The 25,656-nt window shown below is 34.6% G+C and overlaps 2 protein-coding genes across 2 annotated transcripts in view; one reads left to right on the top strand and one right to left on the bottom strand.

Annotated features, from left to right (window-relative positions):
• The first annotated feature begins 5,043 nt into the window (after positions 1-5,043).
• LOC133198408 (calcium-binding protein LPS1-beta-like) lies at positions 5,044-14,915 on the top strand. The gene is made up of 10 exons (XM_061334503.1): positions 5,044-5,054; positions 5,649-5,712; positions 6,988-7,119; positions 7,695-7,776; positions 8,916-9,106; positions 10,091-10,129; positions 12,036-12,188; positions 12,656-12,737; positions 14,149-14,339; positions 14,826-14,915. Exons 1-10 carry the CDS (start codon positions 5,044-5,046, stop codon positions 14,913-14,915), a joined length of 1,035 nt encoding a protein of 344 aa, XP_061190487.1.
• Positions 14,916-16,521: 1,606 nt separating this feature from the next.
• LOC133198407 (uncharacterized) overlaps positions 16,522-25,656 on the bottom strand; it is a 14,845-nt gene continuing 5,710 nt past the window's right edge. The window contains exons 4-10 of the mRNA XM_061334502.1: positions 21,531-21,657; positions 20,527-20,621; positions 19,078-19,155; positions 18,784-18,880; positions 18,551-18,658; positions 17,646-17,777; positions 16,522-16,637 (exon numbers count right to left, since the gene is read on the bottom strand). Of these exons, the coding sequence (XP_061190486.1) occupies positions 16,522-16,637; positions 17,646-17,777; positions 18,551-18,658; positions 18,784-18,880; positions 19,078-19,155; positions 20,527-20,621; positions 21,531-21,657 (753 nt within the window). The remainder of the gene's footprint in view (positions 16,638-17,645; positions 17,778-18,550; positions 18,659-18,783; positions 18,881-19,077; positions 19,156-20,526; positions 20,622-21,530; positions 21,658-25,656) is intronic.

Genomic DNA, 25,656 nt, shown 5'->3' with positions numbered 1-25,656 from the left:
AAACACTAATCAGTAGAGTCAAATATTCTACCTACTATAGATCTAATTTTCTTCATTTTACGTGGTTATATTTTTTTCCCAAATCACTGCGTTTCTTAACGATTTAATCAACGAAATCGATATCTTTATGAGATATGTTAAGAGAAAGAGAGAGAAGGGGGAGGGGGAATTTAAGGCAAATTTACAACCAAGAGTACCACAACCTTAGACCAAACAATCTGTACACTTCCTCAGTTTATTTTAACACACAACGATCAGAAAACAGAGTCGGAGGTATGTAGCAGATCCCTTGACTTCGGTGGTGATGTGATATTAATTAGTGGAATCTGTTCGATTAGTCGGTTACTCAGTGAGGAAAAAAGCCCGACTAACTGGTTACAAAAAATTATCCGATTGCCACCCCTAATGATAACACAATGAAGTACTTTTGCTACAAAAAGAACACATAGTTGACGGGGGGGGGGGGGGGATCTTTCAAGGACGCCAATTATAAGGGTTGTCGTTCTTCCTCCGTGATAAAGTCATTCTATCAAGCGAAAAGAAAACAAACATATTACCCAGAACCCCGCCATATGAAAAAAGTCTATTTCATAGGCGTCGGAAGCAAATTGAGAGAAGGGGGGATAAACCAACCAAAAAAAAAAACCGTTTGGGGAAAGGGGGTAAGCTATTTTCAATGCCTATATTAGCTTTATCTCTGCAAAATAAGTTGGGGGGGCTACCCCCCCCCCCCAGCCCCCCTCCCCCGGTTCTTACGCCTATGATTTCATTATTATGTTCCCCAAACGAAGTTTGGGAACATATTGTTTTTACTCTGTTTCTTATTATTATTAAGTCTTCCGTTCACAACGGAAGACTTATAGTGATTGTATTGTTTCTTTTTATTATTATTATTATTATTCCTCCCAAATTTTGTGAGCGCGATTACTCAGAGATGGTTGGATAGATTTTCACAATTTTTCACATGATAGTAGGCTGATATATGAAGTTTATATAAAATTCCGTTTTTTGAAAAATTCACTTCCGGTCCGAAGTTACGGCCGAATTTCCAATTTTTAAATGGACTTTTGTCCGGAATTTTTCTCGGAAACGGTTTGAGGTAAAGATGTGAAATTTACAGGAGTATTAGATCATGACATTCTCTTTGTTTCGAAGTTGTTTTCGTGTGTTTCCGGTACTTCCTGTCCGAACCGGAAGTGAACTTGTGTTTGGTCAATTTTCAACTTTTTTGTTTTTTAATATTTTTTCAACATATTATTATGTATAACAGAGGTTATTCTACAAATACTAAATATATAATTTGTTTTGAAATCAGATTCCACATTTTGCAGATTTTCAGTACCGTCATTTTCCCTATTTACCTAGTGTGTAAACAATGGGCAAAGAAAGATAACTCTGACTTGTAAGTGAGAATAGAACTTTCGAGATAAAGGCGGAAATAGTATCGATGACGTTAGAGACATATACACCCTCCATATCAAAATATTTAGACATTCCATATTCACTCTTCTAAATGTAAGAGTACGTTGGTTACCACTTCCAGTGCATTTATAGTTTAAAGTTGCCAGTGTAGTGTAAGTCTGTATTGACAGTTAATTTATTTACACATGAATATATCTAAAAAAAAAAATAATATATATGCAAGGTACCTAATTCAAGTAAATATATTATAAGCACTGATTATACATTTATAGTGATGGACAGGCATGCAGTTTTATCTATCTCGTATAGTAAGTTCAGAATACAATAGTTATAAGCCTTCTATAATGCAGACGATTTATTATTCTCTATGATCTGAATGCGAATTTATCCCGATTTCCGAGTTTTATTTTCGATATTAAAAAAATATTACATACACTCAAACAGGAATTGAGCGATAGAAAATTGTAATACAGTACTGTTTTAAAGCCTTTATAAATAAATTGATATCTGCCACTTAAAAGAAAGAAAATCAATCTATAGATTAGATTTTGTTATTACATATATATTTGATAAAAAGTTAAATTATTTATGACACATGATCTATACTCTATATACCCAAGGAATTATAAAAGATGTGAAAAGGCGATTCTTGAGCATGGATTCTTGTGAAATACTCAAAGAGTTAAAGAAAAATATGTGAAAATGCGATTCTGTGTGAAATCATGGTACGCTATATGTTTCTTTTGAAAAAAAAAAAACATAAAAAAAAATTGCACAGGTCTGTTGATATGTGGGATAAGTATACCTGAATGAACACAATTTTATGCAGTGATATATAATTATGCACATGCAACTGACGTCCGTACTTTTCCTTATAATTCATAAAACATAAAACTATCTAATTCCTTTGAAGCCTCCCCCCCCCCGACCCCACCCCACACCCGTCTTGATTAATATTTGGAGACGTTCGTGCAGCTAGGCATTTGAATTATATATTCGTTTTAGATTTAAATCTGGAACATGTGAATATAATTACCATTTACATGTATACAGAATTTCATATTCTATAATGGTAGATTTGTCATTATGAAATGTTCAATTTACGTCTGAGAGAGAGAGGGGGGGGGGAGAGAGAGATTCCCTCTTAATCCCGATCCTCCTATCCATTTACATAGACCAAAAGTTAGTTCCAGATCGGTCACACCCATTCTTTATTAAATGTTTTCTGATTTCATAGTCAGTCATGGTCACATCCTGTATATTTTTCAGCTTAAAAAGTATCACACGAAGTGCACGTGTGTTGACCTGTCAATCAAAATCACTTGACGCTGTATGCACTGCAATATTAAGTAGCCTGAGTTCGAAATGATCTTGAAGTATGATCTTTAAGTAAATTTGATGCAACAAACTTGTGAAAAAATAGAATAAAATAAAAAATAAAATATCTCGGTATTATGAACTTCGATTGTGGGACGTGGAAACCGGTCCTTTGGATGAGATCGTATAAATCGAGGTCCCTTGTCGCAGAAGGTGCTGGCATAAAAAAGATTCCCCTCTGCTCAATTGCGATAAGTGCCAAAGTATAGGACAAAAATTTGCAGTCTCCACCGGCGAGTGGTGGCGTCTCCATGTGAGTGAAAAATTCTGGAGAGGGACGTTAAACAACATACGTATAATCAATCAATCGATTGCTGAAGAATTACTGTAATTGAATAATCTGTCTTATAGGTATGCTGTCAAATCTTGATATTATAACTTTACAAAACTCAGTGACTTTACGTTTAATGTGATACTAACTTAATTCATTATATTTTTTTATAACACCAACACAATTATGCCAAAACATACACATAGTGAAGTTTATGATAGTACGGTCGTTCGTTCGTCTGTTTGTTTGTCTTAGAAATGATTACAAACAATTTTTTTTTTAAATTGCTAATGATATACGTATATCTCTTATAGGTGCCAAATGTATTATTCAAGATTGATAATGAAAATCAAAGTACCTTAAGTACTGAAAGGACTTTTTTCCAGTTATTTTTTTCTTTCACAGTAAATATATGTATGTTTTTTACACAGAAAAAAAGCAAATTCTTACAGATTTAGAAGAACGGAAGACTTTTTTGTTGCCATGGCAACAAGAGTCTAGTTATTATTATTTTTCTTCCTGGGTACTTTTTTGTCCGTGAGTGATCTCCGAAACTATACATCCGATTGAGTTGAAACCTTTTTAGGGGTAATAGGAATGTTATGTAGATTTGCGGAACGAAGGTCATTTTGCGCGCACGTGCATGCGCGTGCGTGCGCGTGCAATGAGTAAAATGACAAATATACTTGATATAGCCATAACTTTCATATCTTTTGATGAAATGCTTTGATACTCAGGATATCAGGCTATATTAATAGTGTAGACAAGATGACATGGTCAGAATGCATATGCATGCAAGTGTGCGCATGCGCAATGATTGAAATAACCCATACAAATGATATAGACTTAACTTGTATATTTTTTGATGAATTGCTTTGAAACTCAGAATATAAATATATATTAGAAGTGTAGACAAGATGATATGATCAGAGCGCACATGCATGCATTTGCATGCACGTGCGTGCGCTTGCAATGAGTAAAATGACCAATATACTTGATATAGCCATAACTTTTACATTTTTTGATGTAATACTTTGATACTCAGAATATATAGACATATTATAAATGTAGACAAGACGACATTGTCAACATGCATATGCATGCACGTGCGCGCGCATGCAATGCTAAATATACTTGATATAGCTGTAACTTTTAAACTTTTTGATGAAATGACTTGATACCAAAAATATGTAGATATATTAATAGTGTTGACAAGATGACACGGTCATCATGGACATGCATGCACGTGCGCGCGCGTGCAATGCGTAAAATGACAGATATACTTAATATAGCCGATTTTTTTTTATCTTTTAATGAAATTTGAATATAAAGATGTATTAAAAGTGTAGACAAATTGACATGGTCATTTTGTACATGCATGCCCGTGCGCGCGCGTGTAATGCGTAAAATACCCAGTATACTTGATTGCCTTATTTAATGAAGCTTACAGGGAATAAGACACCAAAAGGAAGTTGGGGAGCGTTTGGGGAACATCTGTAACGGTCCCCGTTACAATTAATACTAGTTTGCTTGTAGAATTGTTTAAGTGCTACACTCTTGTATCCCTGACCTTCATGTACACAATGCCTCTGGTGTCCCTGACCTACAATGCCTCCGGAACGGGGGTGAATGCGATTGTATCTTCCCTTAAAAACAACTTCAAAATATCATTTTTGCAAGAAAATAAATTGTTTAATTATATGTTTAAAGTATCATGAGTATTGCTGCAGATTTTTTAACTTAATACTTAAGAAAAATGGTTTTCAGAATGTACGAGAACCTATCATTAAAAATAAATCTGGCTTAAAGGAATGGATACGGATCCCCTCCCGACCTAGGCCAACCCCCTTTTCAGAAATCTCCTGACGCTCCGGCGAGTTACAAAATCTGTAGTGATTTTGAAAGTCACTACACCGCAAAAATAAATCTAGATCCCCTACTCTTTTATATAATTCTTCACATCTGCAAAGCGTATGTCCTCTATGTAAGAAGTTCCAGGGGTTCTGTTAATACAAACAAAATTAATGAATGCAGGTTAAAAGTGAATGTTATCATATTCTATATAGAGATCTTTTATCACCCTGTAGGACGGGTGTTCTGATTGTGTGTGACGGAACAGAAGTCTATCGGCCCTGGATTATTTACATTGGTGACACAGGGGTATTGTGTGGAGAGATTTAGAGTTCTAAATGTTTCTGATTTCTGTGTAAACTTTCGTCAATAGGTTTCACTTCATATGAAAAAAGAGAAAAACATATTGCATTCATGACATAATTATTCCTCTTGCTTCATAAAGCGAAATTTATACAAAACAAGACAATTTAAAGGAAATTTATTCACATACTACAATATTTATTTTTTTAATACAAGTATTCAAAGTCGTGCAAGTTAAACATATAAAAATATTGATAACTTCTTTTTAATTTAATCGCTGGCTAGTGTGTGAAGTTCATTAACTTCTTGTCTGAGGTAAACTAGCTCGCATTCCCTGTGCCTTTGGTGTAAGGATTTTAACTAAAACACACAAAGAGATCACTGCAGCGCGTCAGTGCGCTCTACAGAATTAAACTCTGACAAGACAAAAAAACATCATTGTTTTATCAACGTCATCGAGGCATGACCAACGACACAAACTAACAATGGTAAGGATCCGGAATTCTTTTGTTTTCACTTGAAATTTTTCCTTTTCCCTTTTCTTACGTAGATCGGCTCTATCTTTATGGTTCTGATATCTTTTAGCAGAAGAAAAATGTTTTTAAAAAACTTTTTTATATACATGTATTTGAAAACGTGTGCCGTTTAAAATTGTGCTTCATACTTTTGTTTGTTTGTTTTTATTTTGTTTTTGTTCAATTAAAGTTACTGGTTTTAAGACATGGATTAATCTCAATTGTTTTTGAATATAACAGTATTTAATTTACAGGAGTGCTTTTTTTTATAGAAAGGCTGGCGGAGGGGGTTGGGTGAGCGTGGGGATAAAACATTTAAATTTTTATTCTTACAGAAATGTATATTATTCGAAGAGTTCATTACTTCAAATCCTTCATAATGCACTATTTCTTATGTACTTATCTTTGTCATATTTTTATTATTCTTATCAAAGGAATGCACTTCTTACAAAAAAAAAAAAATAATGGATAGACTACTGGTGGTACACATATATTGCTTGTATGACAGTCGGTTCTGTCAATTCACCTATATATACTGTACTTATTTCTGTTTTTTTTTCTGGTGTATTGTATACAAAAGTAAATGTTGATTGAATATAAAGTGAACTGATCGGTGTATAATCGTGATGCCATAGTGTAAAGGAAAAAAGATTTTTTTTCATTTAAATATAAATCTGGTTTGTTTACAAAGGCCATTATATATATATCTATTTGTAAACTGATGTGTTTAGCTATGTAAACATAATAATGATATCAAAAACTCCTTGGTCTTTTAAATCTGAAAGATCTTAATTAAAAGAAATTAGTTCCTTTGTCAGTGATCTATGAGGCGATTGTGGATGATTGTGTGTGTACGGAGGTACAATAGGACTAGATCGGGGGCACCTGCTAAATCATCCATCTTCTTTCCTCTCTCTCTATAGAAATCTGTATTTTCGTCAACCTAATTGAAGAAAATCATGGAATCAAATTTGTATTGCTATTAAAGAATATATAAATAATTTGTTTGTGTTAAAAGAGAACTCACATTACTGGTTGTAAGATAATGTATAAGACTTTTTTTTAATGAAGAAAATAAATTTCGAAAGAAAAAGCAGTCAAATAATTTATCAGCCGACAGAATGATTAAATTTGATAAAAAAAAGTTCCTTTGTATGAATTGCATTTTTTTTCACAGCCATAACATCATTTTTCCTCTTCCAAATTACAAAACAAAATATATATACCTGACATTTCATTACTTATCAGGCGGAAAAGAAAGCCAAAAAGAAGAATGGTCCACGCCTGGAGTTGACTAAGGAGATGAAGGCGGATCTCAGGGAGGCATTTGATGTATTTGACGCTGACGGGTCGGGGACGATAGATGCTAGTGAACTCAAGGTCAGAGTTCAAGGTCAAAAGCTTGCTGATCAACGTTGTCTTTTATTATTTAATTAAGATATCCTTACCAGAAATTAGCAGTAGATGTGAATCATTAGTCATACAAATAAACAGACAATCAAGTGAACCCTTTTTTTGGTAATTCTTTCTTTTCAATTTCCCAGATTTTTTTTTCAGTATGAGGCTGGCACGTAGTATAAGGGGAGGAGGGGGGAAGGTTCTTGCCCCTCCCATCCACTTGTCCCCAAACATAATCTTGTACTGTTAGTTTATAGTATGAAAATTTTCATTAAAAGGCCTTCCCCCAGCTTTTTCTTGTAAGATAGTTTGCAGTCTCCCCCCCCCCGCCCCCATTTAAAAAAAGATACTATGTGCCTGTGAGATTCATGCAGCTTTTGTAGAAAACATGCAGGGATTTTTCCACATGTGTTTATCCGTATTACTTAAGGTAAAATAAATGACTGAAACCGGGCTGGGGTGGAATCTAAATTCTGTTACATCCTGTCGATTGATCCTGCTGCGGTGTTTCGTCACTTTCTTTGCTAGCTAAATCTTATTTTTATCCTAAATTTCAGATAGCCCTACGCGCTCTTGGATTCGAACCCAAGAAAGATGAAATGAAGAAGCTGGTGGCAGAAATAGATACCGAGGGAACTGGTGAGTGAAACAGAGGTGGAGAAGTTTAAATATAATATAAAATTTGCGCGTGATTTACACTTGAACATTATAACAGTTGCACAATGTCATGATAAAAATTTATACTTGAATATAAATATATTCATAGAGCATGTAAAGCTAGTTCAAGTGCATAATATTCACTGAATTTTTCTCTTTTTTTTTTAAACACATATTTAGAAATTATGTGTATGTCATATGTTTTTCATAAAGCTTAGAAGACCCATCTTCCTAATGTCAAGGTTTTGTGATATATCGTTCCCAACAAGAGTCCTATTTAAAAGTTGGGCTTGTGGTTATAAAACATGACGTTATGGTTAATTATATACCAACCAATGAGAATTTATCTTTCAAATTCGTCATTTTCAACAGACCAAACTTTTGTGATTGTGGGGAGAAGGATCTTCTGTAAAATAATCTCCGATGTTTTATTTGAGGTAACTTGTCACAAATACTACAATATTCGCACTTTCCATTTTAAAGACAAGTCATATTTGTTTACAAAACTTTTAAACTTCTATAAAGGCTGTTTTCTGATTGGTTCCCAGTCCTAGACCGGGAACAAATGAAATAGTAGCTTTTTATTCCGACTTAAATAGCGACATTTGTCAAGGATTTGTGTTGAGAAACGATATCACAAAACCTTGACATTGTGAAGATGTAGAAAACAAGACACTAAAATACATATTTTAGATACCATCCTTGCTGGATGTTGTCAATGACCGTGTAAGACTTATAGCCGCCTTAATAAATAAATCACCTAATTGATAATTAGAAAGCAATGACAATTCCTCGCCATCATTCTCTCTTTGCTGTACTGTACAGTCTGTGATTTCCCTTCATATCCCAGAATGACCGATTTTTAAGGTACATGTGCTTTCGCAAATATTTTTCTGCTTCATTTATGACTGATATATTCTTTAATTCTTAATGACAAATAAATAGGAGACTATAGATGACCTGTCTACTTAATGTTGACATTGTTCTCCTTTCTCTCTCTCTCTCTCTCTCTCTCTCCGATATTGACGATGTTTGATGATTGAAAGTAACAAAATCAATGTTTTTTCTTAAATTCAATTTCGATTTAAACCTATCTTTTGTGATTTTCCACTCATTACCAGGTATCCTCGATTTCGATGATTTTTTAACGTTAATGACGAAGAAGATGACAGAGAAAGACGACACCGAGGATCTACAGAAAGCTTTCTGGTTGTTTGACGAGGACGGGACGGGGAAGATTTCCCGCGCTAACCTGGACCGCGTGGCCATAGAGCTAGGGTACGACCCCGACAAGATGCAGGACGAACTACAGGTAAGCGATGTGGGAGAGCACTGTTGATTAGCAGGAAAGTGGAGGGAAGGGGGAGGGGAGGGCAAGGGGCAGGAAACCTCAGGGAGTTACATAGTATAAGTGAAGAGAAGGGGGAGAGGAGGAAAACCTTAGGGAGTTACAGGGGCAGGAAACCTCAGGGAGTTACATAGTATAAGTGAAGAGAAGGGGGAGAGGAGGAAAACCTTAGGGAGTTACATAGTACGTGGAGGGTAGGGGAAGGGGCAGGAAAACCTCAGGGAGTTAAATAGTCCTTGTGGTCATGTTAAATTAGCGTCGGAGGGGAATAATACTAGCTTGAAATCTTAACATGCACCGTCACCCTGTTTAATTGCTATTAATTGATTTTGTGGAGAGAGTTGGGTTTATGGGGGGAAAGTGTTTAAATGAGTAGGTAAGAAGTGTCCAAAATCAGAATTGTTACAGAGGCAGAACAACGACGAAAATTCTAGTCAGGGATCTACAAAAAATATTAATTGATAAGAAGTAGGAAAACTGTTTTAGTATACTAGTAGCTCAATCAAAACCTGAAAGGAGCTCTTGCTTTCTGAGGAGTTTGTTGTACGGATTGCGGATTTATCTGTTTTAGGAAAGGATTCTTGGGGTGGATCATTCTGTTTAAGGAAATAATTGACGGGGAGGTTCTATCTGTTTTAGGGAATTATTGACGGGGCGGATTTACATGTATCTGTTTTAGGGAATGATTGACGGGGCGGATTTATCTGTTTTAGGAAATGATTGACGTTGTGGATTGAGATGGAGATGTTTTAAGGAATGATTGACGGGGCGGATCTATCTGTTATAAGGAATGATTGACGGGGCGGTTCTATCTGTTTTAGGGAATGATCGACGAAACAGATATTTCTGTTTTAGAACATGATATTTCTGTTTAAGGATATGATTATTAATAGAACGGATCCATCTATTTTAAGGAATGTTTTGACGGTGTGGATCTTTCTGTTTTAGGAAATGATTGACGGGGCGGATCGAGATGGGGATGGAGAAGTCAATGAACACGAATTTCTCAAAATGATGAAGAAGACTTACACGTGATGTCATAAAATCCGGAAGTTGTCACATTACTATATCAATTTTACGACACTCCCAATAACGTAAAAGTGCTCCCATTGTGTAACTTTATTTTGGTGCTTAATAAATTGCATGACATAGAAAGAAATGAATAACTGAATAAATGTATATCAAAGCATTTAATTTGACTTGCTTCAATTTTTTCCCCTATAAATTCAAAAACTCGTTCAAAAAACGTATCGATTTAATTGGCGTTTGGTCTGTTTCTCCCAAGGTATGTGCATTAATTTGGCTTATGTTTTTTTTCTTGTGTGTGTGCATGTGGAGAGAGAGAGAGAGAGAGACGAAGTACTACCATACGACGTTAAATAATAGTTATTTAAATGACAGTAAAATGAAGAAATTTAAACATAACGTGAACATAGAAAGTAATTGAAATAAAATCTTCAAGTAATGGCGATCACGAAGTGTGAATGAACCATAACAATACATGACAGGGTTCACTCAAGGAGTACAGCAGACCTCGGAATGTACAGAATAGTGTCGTGATTTACACAATGGTAAGTATACTGGGTATTTAATAATTTCGAATCAAATTTGTGATACTTAAAATTTATGGAAATTTTGTACATTTAAAAAAAAAAAAGAAGGTTAATCCACAGTGGATTCAAGTAAAAAATTGTGTATAAAATTAATATAATGCAGTGAAATACAGATTGTCTAATAACGAGTAAGAAACTATAAACAAGTCTTTGTTTAACAAACTCATAAAAATATATGATAACTAATTAAATTCATTTCTGTTGACTTAACGTCTCAACACGATGGAGAAGAATAAGATACACACATGTACAAAGCGATACAAAGAAATGCCAAAATATTTTCGAATGATTTACAACATTTGTTGAATATATTTTTCATTTCAGTTTAAGTGAGAACATATAAGTACGCTCTGTAGTCTTTTCATGTTGATTGGAATTAATAAAAAAGTTAAAACTAGAAAACTCAAATCTTATTTGCAATCTTTTTGTATTTACATACAAGAATATCCTTTTGAAATGTTTCATCAAACTAGTGCCGCGGAGTACGCGAAGCAAAACTTGGACAGGGAACTAGGCTAGCGTTTGTCCTCCTTATTACTCATGACCGTCTTCCTTGGAAGACGGTATACAGAGTTGAAGTATTTTACAGCCTTCGGACTATGCACCTCCTCTCTTTTGTGATTGGTAAAAATTGCATGATGAGAAAATTTTCAATTATTTCAGGGAGATGATTTTCTGATGATCTAATTTTCGTACGACTTAACAATTTTTCAAGATTTTCAATCGTAAAAAAATATGACAAAACGAACAGTGAAAATTGGCAGTAATTAATTCGAAATAACATGCTAGTTTTTTTTTTTTTATAGCAATTACCATATTACTTTATTTTCATTGACAACAGAATTGATCTTTATTGCATGCAAGCATTACAGCCTGTATGTATTCTTTTTCCCTGTGTTTTGCACTGTCTTTCTAATCCCGGCAACACTCGGCAACACCTAAGCCGATTCGTACCTCATCTACATATCGAGGTTTGCCGAATGATCTCTGCAGCAGAGTCGAAGTTTACGGAGACAACGGAGCTTCTGTTAACTTTTTCACTTGGTAGCTAGGGCTTATGTCAGGAAAAAAACTAATAAAAAGCCAACTTGAAGAAATTTTCAAGAATTATACGGCCTGATATGTTTAGGTCAGTTTACTGTTTAAGGTTGTTGCTAAAGACGGTAAGCTTTTTTTTTTTTTAAAAAAAAAAAAAGCTCTACTTGTTATTCTCCTGTTGTTCAAGACTTTTTTGTCATAAATTAATAAAAAAGGTTGGTATAAAATGATCTCTTATTTAGGCTTCCTCCAATCAGAAAAACTCAAAAATAACTCGGAAAACCCATCTAAAATTGACAGAAGAACAAGAATTGGACCTTCGGGAAGCCTTTGACATATTCAGTAGAGGCGGTGAAGAGAAAGGAGATGGTACGATAGATGCCGAGGACCTTAAGGTGACGTCAAAGTTACTCGATCACTGTTTTCATGAATATAGCATTATTTACAGAAATACTAGTAGGTTTACCCCTTAAATGGAAAATAAAACGTAACGGTTTCATGTTATATAGCTGTTTTTTCATTTCTCAGTCTATAATTATATCAATAACAAAAATCAAAAAAGTACCAAGTTTTGAAATCGAAAGTTAAGACTTTATTACACTATAATCAGAAAAAGAACATCTACATTAGACAATATTATTCAATCATTTATAGCAAGGAAATATAAGAATCTTGGTTAAAAGAAAAAAAAACAGTTTATTTTTAAAATTTAAAATCTGCTCAGTATACAAGTATTATCTATCAAATTGTAAATTGACAATTTATTGCACAAACATTCATGTGCTGTAAAACCGAACTGACATGCATGCATGCATGAATACAAATATGAACAGTAATTTCCACTTGAGTGTTGTTTATTCAGATTGCATTGCGAGCTCTTGGTTTTGAGCCGAAACAGGACGAAATCGGAAGACTTATCGCTGACGTAGACAAAGATGGAAAGGGTGAGTATCATCTCAAACCAATCGAACACTACCCTGGACGGCTCGATAAAGAATTCTCGCTATATAATTATCCTATAGCTAAGTCAATACCGTAGGATAACTATCCTTATCTTTACACATTAAGACAGGAAAAAAAATGATGCCTGGATTGATATATATTTTTGGACCTATTTTGGTTGTAAATGATGCAAATATAAAATTTCTGAAATATCAAAAAATTGTAAACTTTCTGTCAAGTTCAAAATTCTCTCTGCAAAAATCCTTAAAAATCTAAAGAACTTTTTATCAATTTATAGGACATACATGTATTTCTGAAACTTTAAACAAAATCTATGCGGTTAAACGTAAACATTTTACTAAAATGATTTAATTTTTATTTTCATGATTTATGAAAAAAAAAATTGTTTGTATCATCTGTCCTTGACTATCAATGATGATCTCTCACAGTCGTGTAAAAAACCTCTGCTGGAATATCAAGCTACAATCAATCAATCAATCGATTTCATGGCCGTAGGAACCGGGGGGGGGGGGTCACGGGGGGCCGTGCCCCCCCCCCCAATAATTTTGCCGATATATAGATTACTATAATAAACATTGATACTATATGTTTGTGACCCCTCAATAAAAACGTTTGATGACCTTTTTTTTGCCCCCTCAACTGTCAACTGAAAAATGTATGGCTGTGCCCCCCTCCCCCCCCCCCCAAAAAAAAAAAACAAACTGAAACTGCTTCCTACGGGCCTGGATTTACACAGGGACCTAGTATATACTAAATATATATAGGTCCCTGATTTATTTCTTAGCATCAATTAAAGGTAATCGATTGATCATTCTAAGATTGTCCAATGCAATGATTTACAGCACTGTATATATTCGAAACGGACTTAACGGCAGGGGCGTAGCTTCCATTGTGGCAATGAGGCAACTGCCTCACTAGATTTTTCACCACCATCATCCCTTCCCATAATCAACAATACGTTGCAGATTATATGTAAAATTAATGGCATTTCTTTTAACATTTTAAGCAGTTCTATAATGTTGAAGTTTTAAAGAAATAAAAGTTTAATAAGATGCACTTTCACCTTTAAATGCTTCAAAAGTTTTAGTAAACATATTTATTAACTCTTTTACATTCTTTTACAATATGTAGTATCATGCTGAAGTCTTGAATAAAGAAACCAGTACAACAAATGAAATTTTATTGCATTTTAAAAACCCCAACTCCATTTCTGTCGGAGTGACCCCCCCCCCCCCTTCCCATGACACCACCCGGAACCTGCTGGGGGCTTAAGGCGGCCCCAGACCTCTTGCTGCTACATGTATGGTTTTGCCTCACTAGAATTTAAAGTCAAGCTACGCCCCTGAACGGCCAAATAAACCCATTTCATAGCCAATAGTTCTTTGTGTTTAGGTTTGTTAGACTTTAACGACTTTCTGGCCATAATGACGAAGAAAATGACCCAGAAAGACGAGACAGAGGATCTAGAGAAAGCATTCCAATTGCTGGATCGGGACGGAGACGGAAAAATTAATTCCGGCGATCTTAAATGGGTGGCTTCCGAGCTTGGTTACTTTACAGGAACTATGGCCGAGGAACTCCAGGTAACGGAAATGCTGGCCAACACCGGTATTTATATTATATTTTATATTCAATTCAGGATTTTCTAGAAACTGATTTATATACAAAAAAAAAGTTTAAAAAAAAAACGAATGTTAATCCTGAGAAAAAATGGCGCAGACTTAATCAATATCACTCACTGATAATATCCATCACTGACAATGACGAATTATACATACATCAAGTGATAAACATGCGGTCAGCGGCAGCTCTGTGCTATGTAAATCAAAAAAAAAAAACTTGTATTGATCGTGGATTCTTTTATACCTCTCCAAATTTGATTTTTTAAGGCATTTTAAAATCATTCTCTAATCATGATCAGAATCATTATGTAGAGTTATTCAATTTGTTCTCCAAGGTACAAATGCCATGTTGTGCTTTCTCCCGCCTTTAATTTGGATTTCCTTGGGAGAAACATACATGTATACATAAACCGACATTTTGAGATTTTTTTGTTTTTTTTTTTTTAGGAAATGATCGATTTTGCTGATCGTGATGGTGATGGTTTGGTCAACGAACGGGAATTCCTCAAATTCCTTAAGAAAACCTCGTTTGATTAAGCGACTTATATGTACATGCCAACATTTTTGTAAATAAAGCTAGCAATTGTCCTTGTTTTTGAATGCTGTTTAATTCTAAATGTTGTCTTTACCACGCTATAAGTGATGATAATGTCACATGGTTACATTTGGTTAAAACAGGTGCTTCCTTGTGCCTTGCGGCAGGGACATGTAGCATGCTATGTTGTTTATGAATAATAGAAGTACATGTCATCAGAGACATATAAAAACCATATATGTCTCTGATGTCATGTGGTTGGTGGATGACATATTTCTTTTATGGGACATTAGAGGTCATAGGTATCCAAGGCAGAAGTAGAACATGTCACATAGTATACTGGTATGAATTCAGAGTGATATTTCACAGAGTAAGATTTCTGTATTTCAGTTCACTCGAACCCAAGTTAATATGCCAAACTATAATATCTTTTAAGACATAACATGCATAAGGTACATAGTTATTTCAAAATACAGCAAAACAAACAAGTGTACAAAGTTATCTAGCGTGCTTTTAGTCGTTAGTCATGGATACAATTTCACAACAGAAGTTAAATATACAAAATGAGCATTAGTATTCCTGATTGCGACATTAATAGCACTTCTGGATGTACTTCCTTTGTGTAGGTATACAAAAATGAGCTCCAGTATTCCCGATAATGACAATTAACATCTCAACAGTATAGATATACAAAAATGAGCCCTACAATTCCCGAATACGACATTTAGTGCCTCTGCTGGTACCTCCTATAGTTTAGATAAACCAGACCTGTTTACCCGTATTGGTGTCTCACAGTATTTTTTTTTTAGATTTGTCAGTGAGATTTGGCATTTGTCAGTAAGATTTCACTTCCCTTCGATTTCACATATATTACTAGAGAACATCTACATTTCTGATTACCATTTCTGTCATTTTTTTTTTAAACCACCGCGTTTTGCAACCAAACATCACTTAAGTGTTTGAAATCTTTTTTTTCTTTTTTAGGCGATTAAAAAGCGTCAAACAGAGGCAGATCATGCCGAAAACTAACTGCTGAAATCGAAACGAACGGATTTCCGATTTCTGTATTTTCATATAATAGCAAAACGTGAGACGTAATTTTGGACTCAAAATCCGTACAAAATAGGACAAAATCGCAAGAGTAAACAGGTCTGATATAAACAGGAGCTTTAGTATTTCTGATTTCGACATTTAACATTTCTGGCAGTACTACATGCTTAGATATACAATCGCAACTTCTCGGGCCTTTCCGACAAGCAGAAAAACAACCTCGAATGTGCTTTCATACATGTATGCGTCCATGACTTCCCCTCTTTTCATAAAAAAATGAAATAAATGTAGGGAGATCTCTTATCTATTAAGGAGAATGAAGCTTATAACGTTATTGAATGTAATTATATTACTAAAATATACTACAGAAGGAACACTCAACTATGTCTATCCAATGCTTAAATACGAAGCGACTTCATTTTGTATAAAATCCGATATTGTAATTTCATTCGAGGTGTTTTCCGAGCTTGCCGGAAAGGCCTGAGAAGATGTTATGGATACAAAGATCCAGCATTTCTGATTACGACATTTAGCATTTCCGGCAGTTGTTTACAGCATTTAACATTTCTGGCAATACTTCCTACAGTGTAGATATACAAAGGCTGCGTAGGTATGGTTAGTACACATGTCCGTGTTGTATTCATCACAGTTAGGAATCGTGTCCTCACACACAACTACAATATGTAATATACGATGGAATATAAAAATCACCGACACGCAACGAAAAGTTCAACATCAATAATATGGAACTTAAAAAACGTAAAAAAAAAAAAGCCATTTAAACATTTACCTCGAAAAATATAACCGAAAAATGTTTATTGGTCACATGGATATTTGATGTTAAAACTGGATAAATCCATCTCACCCCCAAAATGCAAGTTCGTCTTTTCAATGAACCTTAACAATTTACTCACAGCAAAACTTATGTTGTCATTGAACACAGTCCATGAAATAAATCGCTCACCTGAATTACACAGCTATGCTCATAGTTATCAGACGCCAAGGAAGAAATAGCGCGCAGACAAATAGATGATATATCCATGATTATGGTGACATTTATCTGAGACACAGGGATAAATAGCTCACCTGTATTATATATATCTGTGGTTATGGTGATAGTGACCAAAGACACGGGGATAAATAGCTCACCTGGATTATATATCTGTGGTTATGGTGACGGTGAACAAAGACACGGGGATAAATAGCTCACCTGAATTATATATCTGTGGTTATGGTGACAGTGACGAAAGACACAGGGATAAATAGCTCACCTGGATTATATATCTGTGGTTATGGTGACAGTGACCAAAGACACGGGGATAAATAGCTCACCTGAATTATATATCTGTGGTTATGGTGACAGTGACCAAAGACACGGGGATAAATAGCTCACCTGGATTATATATCTGTGGTTATGGTGACAGTGAACAAAGACACGGGGATAAATAGCTCACCTGGATTATATATCTGTGGTTATGGTGACAGTGAACAAAGACACAGAGTTCATGTTTATGTCCACAGTAATCAGAAGCCCATAATAAAAAGCTCATCTTAGTGATATTATTATTCAAAACGATGGCTACAGCCTACAGTGTATGGAGGCCTCTGATTAAAAGCTCTCCTGAAGACACAGCTCATGATCATGGCCATGGTATATGAAAATGCAGGAATAGATGGCTCACCTGGATGACACAGTCCACAGCTTTTTCTACAGTGATCAGAGGCCCAGGGATAGTATACACTTGTTGTATTACAGATATCAAACAGGTTATAGGAACTACAGCTAGTATTGACCGAGTCGATACAGTCATCAACTACAAAGGAATCATAGTATTTCTTCTTATAAACCGATTGTAAATAATTTGAAAATAGACATTTCATTTTTCGCCAAAGAGCAGGGTCAGAATGCATAATTCTCCAGTGTTAATTTGCCTTCATTTCACTCTGTCCGTATAGATATAATTCACCTCAAACAATCACTCATAACTTTTTTTCTAAAACCTTCTTTTTCATATGTTATAAACGAGTAATATCATTTCCAAGATATGACGCATACTAAGCTCTTGTTCGTTTTACAAGTAAAAAAAAAAATCTTGCAAAGAAAGAAATGAAATCTTGTAACAACCTACTAGGAATGTTTGTCAGCGGCGAACTGCTACTGATTCCAGTATTGTTCAATAAAGTGAGCTCTGTCTGTAAATGAGTTGATGAAACTAACGATGTAGAACTTGCCAGAGTTGTTGAGTGTGTTTGATTTAAGTTTCCAGTAGTTTGGTTTGATACAGGAATTGTGACGTATGCGTGTGTTTGTTCAGTTTTTCCAGTGGATTTGGTAGGTAAAGAAATTGATGTACTACTAGTGGTGGAATTTACTGGAGGGAAAAACTTCAATTGAAACTTAGGCCTATAGAACTAGCCTACACGGATTTTATAAAAATTCCGATTTTCAAGAGTAAAATGCCGAATCAAATCATGGCAAGATTACCCATGTTTCAGCGATAGTGTAAACGTGTAGGAGAAAAATTAACAGAAAAACGAGAGAGAGAGAGAGAGAGAGAGAGAGAGAGATCACCTCTATGCTACTTACTGGGACACAGTGAACAAGTCCTTGGACACGCCTTCCTAACATCTGTCATTGTTTGACATCTGTCTTTTAATAAGGTACAAAACTGATCCTGGTCAGCACATACATCAACTAGAAACAGTGATGCTTTAACAATAGAATTTGTTTCATTGAAGGATTAGTACAATGTACTTGCTTAAAATTAATGCTATACACAAATTAAATAGATATGTACATGTATCATTTAGTAGCTTTACCAGATTGGTTTCTATGACAACGATTATTACACAAATTTCCTTCACAACAGCTGGAACAAAACGGATTGTCTGGGAACATCTCTAAACTTTTACATTTCTACAAAAAGAGTGGCTATCATTACATTTTTGAATTTTAAATTTTGTGTTCTTCAGGGAATTTTGATGAATCAAAAAATTACTACTGAACCTAATGCTTTAAAGTTAAAAAGGCACTAGTTTATATCACATTCGATAATCTTCCTTCTTGTCAAGATTATGATAAGCGTAAATACATTACGGTAACCGCATACGTACGGTCTCCCTGAGTGCACAGCCCGAAACCCAGTGATAGAGGGCGCTAGTGTCATCATGAACCAGACCAATGTAACATGCCTGAAATGAAATGTCCAACCTTTAATTTGACACAGTCTAAAATCTGATATAAGAAAATGCGTGACACTTTTAGATCTTTCGAGGCTTATCCCAAGAATAGAGTTTAATGTAAACTGATCATATCCTAAGAGTAGAATTTAATGTAAACTGATCATATCCCAAGAATAGAATTTAATGTAAACTGATCATATCCAAAGAATAGAGTTTAATGTAAACTGATCATATCCCAAGAATAGAGTTTAATGTAAACTGATCATATCCCAAGAATAGAGTTTAATGTAAACTGATCATGCCCCAAGAGTAGAATTTAATGTAAACTGATCATATCCCAAGAATAGAGTTTAATGTAAACTGATCATATCCCAAGAATAGGATTTAATGTAAACTGATCATATCCCAAGAGTAGAATTTAATGTAAACTGATCATATCCCAAGAATAGGATTAAATGTAAACTGACCATATCCCAAGAATAGATTTTAATGTAAACTGGTCATATCCCAAGAGTAGAATTTAATGTAAACTGATCATATCCAAAGAATAGAGTTTAATGTAAACTGATCATATCCCAAGAATAGAGTTTAATGTAAACTGATCATATCCCAAGAATAGGATTAAATGTAAACCGGCCATATCCCAAGAGTAGAATTTAATGTTAATTGATTATACCCCAAGAGTAGAATTTAATGTAAACTGATCATATCCCAAGAATAGAGTTTAATGTAAACTGATCATATCCCAAGAATAGAGTTTAATGTAAACTGATCATACCCCAAGAGTAGAGTTTTGCGAAAGCAGGTTGTGTATTTTTTCTGCAATAGTTGTTTCCTTTAATTCTCGTATTAAAAACGATTACATTTTATTGTGATTAAGTACATAAGTACGTAATATTGATATGTTTGGAAGAGCCCACTGTGTAAGAAATCTTCCTAACACTTGGCTTTTAAATTAAAACCGGTTCTAACTAGTTTAGAGTTAATGACTTGATTAAGTGAAATGGTTTTCATAAGAGTCATTCGATGTAAATATTGTAAGCTAACAATATCATTGAAGTAGAGCTTAGTAATAACTTAACACATGGCCTTAGGAACGTGCCCCTCAATAATTTTGCAGATATATAGATTACAATAGTAAACATAGATATGAGATGCTTGTGCCCCCTCAATAAAAACGTCTGATGCTTTTTTTTTCTTTTGCTTGTCAAGGAATATTTGGTAGTTGATGACCCTTTTTTTTGCCTGTCAGGAAATTTTTGCCCCCCTCAACTGTCAACTGAAAAATGTATGACTGTGCCCCCCCTCCCCCTCCCCAACTGAAATTGCTTCCTACGGGCCTGTAACATATGTCTGAAGCAGACGTTAATGTAAACTAACCCGATCAACGGAGCAGAGCTTAATGTGATCACAACTTTCTGGATTTGATTGGAAGTCACAATCGTAACAGAGGGTTCCCGAGTGTTCCGGTAGAACTGTAAACAAAGAAAAATAGTTTTTAAAGTTATAATATCATACATTTATTGACTTGGTTCGAGAGCAACATGCGTTTTGTCGGAGCCAAGAACCAAACAATTTGGTTCGAAGAGTTGACAAAACGCATTTTGCCCGAGAACACAGCGAATAAATGTTTTGTTATACCTTTTATTTTATCTATTTATTTATTTTTTGACATATTTGTATCTTGAGCTGGCTTCCATGATGTAAATTTCCTTTACCCGCACCGCGGTTAAACTCATTACCGTCGAACACCAACGGATGCATCTGATCCCGCCCACAGTGTGACGTAAGCGGTTCAGTATATCTGACTGGCAGATCCAATATCTTCGCAGTCAAACATTTATTTTTTTTATGACCGCTCAGTAAAACATTGTAAATAGACTTTTTTTTAGCATAGAATTATATAGAAATTAATTTTTAAAGGTAAAACAAAGCTACATGTTTTAGTCTTAAGTCAGAAATATAAAGATGCAGGATAGATTCATTATTCTGTGCACATGAGTCCCATAAATTTTATCATTTTATAGACAGGCATATATCCGATATATTGCAAAATATAGTAGTACTCATCATATATTATAATTTGACCATAAAGTCTATTGTAGATTTTAAAATTTGCTTTGAAGTGAAAAAAGCATTTTCCCATACAATCCTAAATTAATTGTAACTGCATTTTCCCCTAAAATTGCCCAGACTGTAGATTTTCCAAAAAATTGCATGTACACTGATGTCAATGTAGGCTACACACGGTATGATAGTAAAGGATTTTTCTATTGTAGTCCCCCCCCCCCCCCCGCGCCAAATAACTTAAATTATTTTAATCATCATAATTATAATCTATAAACTTAATTATATATGATACATAAATCCTTGTTTGCCCTAACCTTGACTTCCACACAACCCTTTACCATTACACACCACGGTATTATTGCAGCAGGCTTCACACACAACTGAATTGTCAGGGCCGATAACTCTGACAGTCTTACGCCTAGTCGGTATCATGTTACAGCTCTGTGAGAATATACAGTAAATCAGAAATACAGAAATATCTGCAAAATTACAAGTCTGCACTGCACACCAATTATAGAAAGAGGTTAACATCAGAATTCTGAGAGGAAATAAATTCCTTTGTCAATATTAATAAATCATACATTTAGGTAATGATGAGTCAAGACTAAAACAACTAGATGCTGTCATGAGACAGTAATACCCGCACTAAGGTGTTTGCCTCTAAATGCACACTCCTTCATATTGGGCTTACCAAGGAAAAAGTCCAAATAATTCTATAATTTACACAGTACATGTATTCGTCAAATCGAGCATAAAATGCTCAGGTGACCATGTGACCCATGAACCTCTTATACGCATTTCATATACTTAATTCATTACCAGTCTGAAATATCAGAATTTAATTAATGTTGTAAATTAATTAGGTTTTAATAAAAAGGGGGGGATATAAATTTTTGGCCCATAATTGGAACTTTTTAAATTAAATTTATCTTCTCAACAACAAATAATATTATTTTAGTACAAAGCGTTTTTGATGAATTTATCAAAATGTGCAAACTTTTTTTAGTATTTGATTAGGCAAAAACCTCCTTGAAAAGCCATACCCAATCAATTTATATGTGCCCCCCCCCCCCCCCAATACACACACACACACACAATTTGCCTGTTTTTGGAAATAGGCCTAGATGGCAAAGTTATGTTAAAACATCGTTTGTTATGATAATTTAAAATTTGTTCTTGTACTGTACATGTATGTGAACACCTTTTTGAAAATTTCTACATCACATTGGGCTTGCGTCACCCTACCAGTACTAGTACTAGTTTTACCATTATCATTTTTAGATTGCACATGCCATGTGACATGGTGCAGTGTTACATGTATATCAGTGGAAATTAATTCATTTTGTGTTTTAATTGGATTATATTTCATGAAGTTGACAGGACCTATGACAGTCGGTAAGTACAAGTTTAAGTATAGATTGGGGTAAAATAAACCAAAATGCAAATGGTTAGGTTAAAGTTTAAAAAGGATCAAAGATCATCGGCAATCTCCTATGCAGAGTTGTCGTTCGTTTCTCTCTCAGACACTGAATGTATGAGCCGATCGTAGAGAGTGGATCATCGATGCCACAATAGACGAATTTCACATTCTGAAGAGTTATCTCCCGTTGTCGACATTACATTCAGTTACAGGCATAGATCCGGGAATTTTTTTCCGGGGGGGAGGGGGGTCCACACCTCGGTCCAAAAAAATTCCAGCCCAGAATTTCCTGAGGAGCAAAATAAAAAAACAAACAAACAAACAAACAAAATAAAAACAATGATGGTGGGGTCCATGTTTTTAAAGGGGGAGGGCATCCAAAGTCATTTTTTATTTGCTTCTGTAAATCAGTATATAGTCCTATTTAAATAACTCTGCAAATTCCAGGGGGGGGGGGGTCCAATCTCCCTAGCCGCTCCCTGTCCCTGAAATGACAAATGATCATGCGACTCCTAAATAGTAGAAAATTTTTCCATTTGACTAGACATAATTTTGTTTCTTGTGTTATTATGTTATGTACATCTAATGGTTTAAGGTTATGAACCCTTGAGGTCATCCCCACTCTCTTGTTCATAATATGACTACATCAAATTAAATAGAAGTGCATCAATGATAAGATTACTTGACATTTCATTCATGAATTTGGGTCAACCTAGAATTAGGAATGAAAATCATTCAAAGAGATGGACCATTAAACTATTTGTATGTATTCACATTTTTTTTTATGTCAAACCAAAGTATTAGACTAGTTTGCATACATGAACAAACTGGGGTCTGGGATGGGGAAGGGGCAAGGGGAAGGAGTTATCTCTTTACGTCTTAATTAATTGTTGAAAATTCCTAAAATGAATGTTAACCTTAAATCCGACTTGTACGTCTTCATTATTTTTAAGTGGTGGTGTCTCCGTATGAGTGAAAAATTCCCAAGAGGGACATTTAACAACAAACAAACATTAATGACTTAAAAAACACAATATACATGTACATGTTTATTAGTCAACAGATATACTTCTGATCATATCTCTAGTTCTCCCTTGAATCAGAAATGATGATATAAATATTTTAAGAATGATTAAGAGTTGAAAAGGTTGTGCATTTTAAAATTCACTAAGCTCTGTGGTTGAATTAGCTATACCAGTTTAGCTTATTTTGCTACTCAAAGCACCTTGATTAACTATTTTTAATCATACTGTTTTCTGAAATGTGAAGTTTTTTCAACATGGATACAAGTCATACCTTTTCAGCTTCTGAAAACAATTAATGCATGAAAAAAAAACTGCTTTTCAAATACTGTAACTCTTTCCAAGTACTTGTGATCATCAGTTTTTAGCTCACTTGAGTTTTTCTGGTTTTCTGATCACATTTTGTTTGTCATTCATCTGTCCGCCTGTAAACTTTTCACATTTTTGTCTTCTTCACTAGAACCGCCGGGCCAATTTCAACCAACCCAGCCACAAAGCATCTTTGGGTAAAGGGGATTCAAGTTTGTTCAAGTGAAGGGTCACACCCTCTTTCAAGGGGGGATAATCAAGAATTAGTGAAAATTTGGTGGTATCATTTTAAAAAAGTCTTATCAAGAACCACTGACTGGGCCCAAAAAGTTGAAACTTTCTTTACATAGACAGTGTAGCTTCAAATTTGTTAAAATTATGACCCACTGGGGTAGGATGGGGCCACATATGGGGATCCAATGATTTACATAGAAAAATGCAGGGGATTTTTTCCATCATAAATCTTCTTCTCATGAATAGCAAGGGCATTATTGTCGTCCGTTTTCACAAAAGGGACCTAGGGGACATTAAATCTCATTTGTCTGTCAGTCTGTCCGTTTGTCAGTCTGTCCGTCTGTCACAATAAATTTAACCTTGGTCATAACTTCTGAATAATAAGAGATAGGGATTTCATATTTCACATGTACATTACCTACAAGAACTTTCTAAACATACCATGATTTTTGAACCCATGACCTTGACCTTGAAGTTTGACCTACTTTTCAAAAAATTTAACATTATTTCAAATGATCATTTTGAAAGAGAAAAGATAGGGCGTTCATATTATACATGTATATTACCTGTGACAAGACCTTTCTAAATATATCATGACTTTTGACTCTGTGACATTGACCTTGAAGTTTAACCTACTTTTCAAAAATGTTATATTTCCTTTTAACTTTTGATTGAGAAGAGATAGGACTTTTATATTTGACTTGTACATTACCTGTAACAATATGTTTCCAAGCATGCTATGATTTTTTACCCCTTGACCTTGATGTTTTACCTAATTTTCAAAAATTTTAACTTTGGTGATTACTTTTGAATGACATATGATAGGGCGTGCATATTTGAAACAATATGTCATAAATAATGGCATCCCATCCACTAGGACACGGAAAGCAGGGGACCACAATTCTTTGAATTTGCTTGTTAGTCATTTTGATATGGAAACATCCTCATATAGTGTAGATTCAAGTTTTTTATGCCCTGCCATGAATATGGCCGAGGCATATAGTGTTTGTCATGTCCGACTTCAATAAAACGTCATATGCTGATACATACTGATGTAAGCTTTTCAACTGCATCAAAATTTTTGACCTTGAATTTTCCTTTGACCTTGACCTTACTTTTCTTAAATTAGTGTCTAGATCAGTTTTGAATAAACAATTCAAGATATATTTATCAAACTTCATATGCTGATATAATTATACTGCTGAGAGATATCAATTGCATCAACTTTTTTGACCTTGACTTTTCCTTTGACCTTGACCTCACTTTTTTAAATTAGTGTTTAGGCCAAACAAAAAAATATGTGTGGTTCCGGTTACACTTCCAAAAAAATTAGGGTAGGTAGGTAGGGATTTTTATTTTTTTTTTTATTTTTTTTTATTTTTTTTTTTTTAACAAAATGATTTTCTTAATTTTTTTTTCTAAATAGTACCTATCACTGCTTTGCAAATGGCATTT

Source organism: Saccostrea echinata, unplaced genomic scaffold, assembly GCF_033153115.1.
Source record: "Saccostrea echinata isolate AGI-Se365-2 ecotype Australia unplaced genomic scaffold, CSIRO_AGI_Sech_v1 ptg000033l, whole genome shotgun sequence".
In the NCBI taxonomy this organism is placed as follows: Eukaryota; Metazoa; Mollusca; class Bivalvia; order Ostreida; family Ostreidae; genus Saccostrea; species Saccostrea echinata.
This window is presented reverse-complemented; position numbering and strand designations above follow the sequence as displayed.